Below are 1,507 nucleotides of genomic sequence, written 5' to 3'. Positions count from 1 at the left end.
TTTAGTAGAGACGGGGTTTCACTGTGTTAGCCAGGATGGTCTTCATCTCCTGACCTCATGATCCACCCGCCTCGGCCTCCCAAAGTGCTGGGATTACAGGCCTGAGTCACCATGCCCGGCCAGTTGTTTCTTAATTATTTTTTCACTGTAATGCTTCTTCATCAATGTTTTAAGTATGGAGTGTTCATTTTTAAAGAAAATATCTAGCACACATCAGGATTGTGTGGAAATCATATGTAAATATTTTTTAAATGCAATATTTGTACCCATAATAAAATCATAGGTCTGAAAATGCTATACTATTTTTCATGTACTGATAAAATAAAGAACAATGAAACAAAAGATATTACTCTCAAATTCATGCTGCATTGCTGTATTTTTTTTTCTTTTTCTTTTTTGAGATGGAGTTTAGCTCTTGTCGCCCAGGCTGGAGTGCAGGGGTGGGATCTCGGCTCACTGCAGCCTCTGCCTCCTGGGTTCAAGTGATTCTCATGCCTCAGCCTCCCGAGTAGCTGGGATTACAGGCACGTGCCACCACATCCGGTTAATTTTTGTATTTTTAGTAGAGACGGGGTTTCACCACACTGGCCAGGCTGGTCTCAAACTCCTGACCTGAAGTGATCCTCCCACCTCGGCCTCCCAAAGTGCTAGGATTACAGGCGTGAGCTGCTGCACCCAGCCCATGCTGTATTTCTTACCAGTGAAATTAAATCCTCCATTGTTTGCCTGTTGTTTCTGTGATGTACAGAAAGTTCTGTTACGCAATCATCATCGAGGTGAATAAACTACAAAAAAAAATTATGCACTTTATTAACAAAAAATTACAAATACATTGTTTTGACATTTTAAAATCAGCATAATTACTTTATACAATCAAATATCATTATGTAAAACATGAATTTGTCAATTTCTTGGGGAAGAATCAACATTCTCTGCAATCTTTTAAGATGTAAGCATATTCCAGGAAGCATTTCAAGATGAGCTCTTTCCCAGCCCTTTATTTCCCCATCATTATCTGAGCAACTGTTGTTAAAGTTCTGTGGTACAATGCGGGGCGCAGTAGTTCATGCCTGTAATCCTAGCATTTTGGGAGGCTGGGGTGGGCAGATCACCTGAGGTCAGGAGTTTGAGGCTGGTCTGGCCAGCATGTGAAACCCCATCTCTACTAAAAATACAAAAATTAGCCAGGCATGGTGGTGAGTGCCTGTAATCCCAGCCACTTGGGAGGCTGTGGCACGAGAATCACTTGAACCCAGGAGGCGGAGGCTGCAGTAAGCTGACATTGTACCATTGCACTCCAGCCTGGGCAACAGAGTGAGACTGTCTCAAACAAACAAAAAAAAGAGTTCTGTTGTACAGCCCAGGGACTGTACAACCCCCCTTCCCTACTGCAAGACCTGCATTGGTATTTTCTTTCCTTTTTTTTTGTTTTTGAGACGGAGTCTCGCTCTGTCGCCCAGGCTGGAGTGCAGTGGCACGATCTTGGCTCACTGCAAGCTCCGCCTCC

At 43.3% G+C, this 1,507-nt stretch overlaps 1 protein-coding gene across 10 annotated transcripts in view; it reads right to left on the bottom strand.

Moving 5' to 3' along the window:
- The window catches only part of MELK (maternal embryonic leucine zipper kinase), a 119,649-nt gene that overhangs the window by 42,166 nt on the left and 75,976 nt on the right, over positions 1 to 1,507 (bottom strand). For all 10 annotated transcript variants that reach the window (XM_011939412.1, XM_011939416.1, XM_011939417.1 and 7 more), the window contains one exon: positions 699 to 785. In XM_011939412.1, the coding sequence (XP_011794802.1) occupies positions 699 to 785 (87 nt within the window). The remainder of the gene's footprint in view (positions 1 to 698; positions 786 to 1,507) is intronic.

The sequence above is a fragment of the Colobus angolensis genome, unplaced genomic scaffold (genome assembly GCF_000951035.1).
Source record: "Colobus angolensis palliatus isolate OR3802 unplaced genomic scaffold, Cang.pa_1.0 Scaffold181, whole genome shotgun sequence".
NCBI lineage: Eukaryota > Metazoa > Chordata > Mammalia > Primates > Cercopithecidae > Colobus > Colobus angolensis.
The sequence above is the reverse complement of the archived record's forward strand: the minus strand, read 5'-3'. Positions and strand labels throughout refer to the sequence as shown.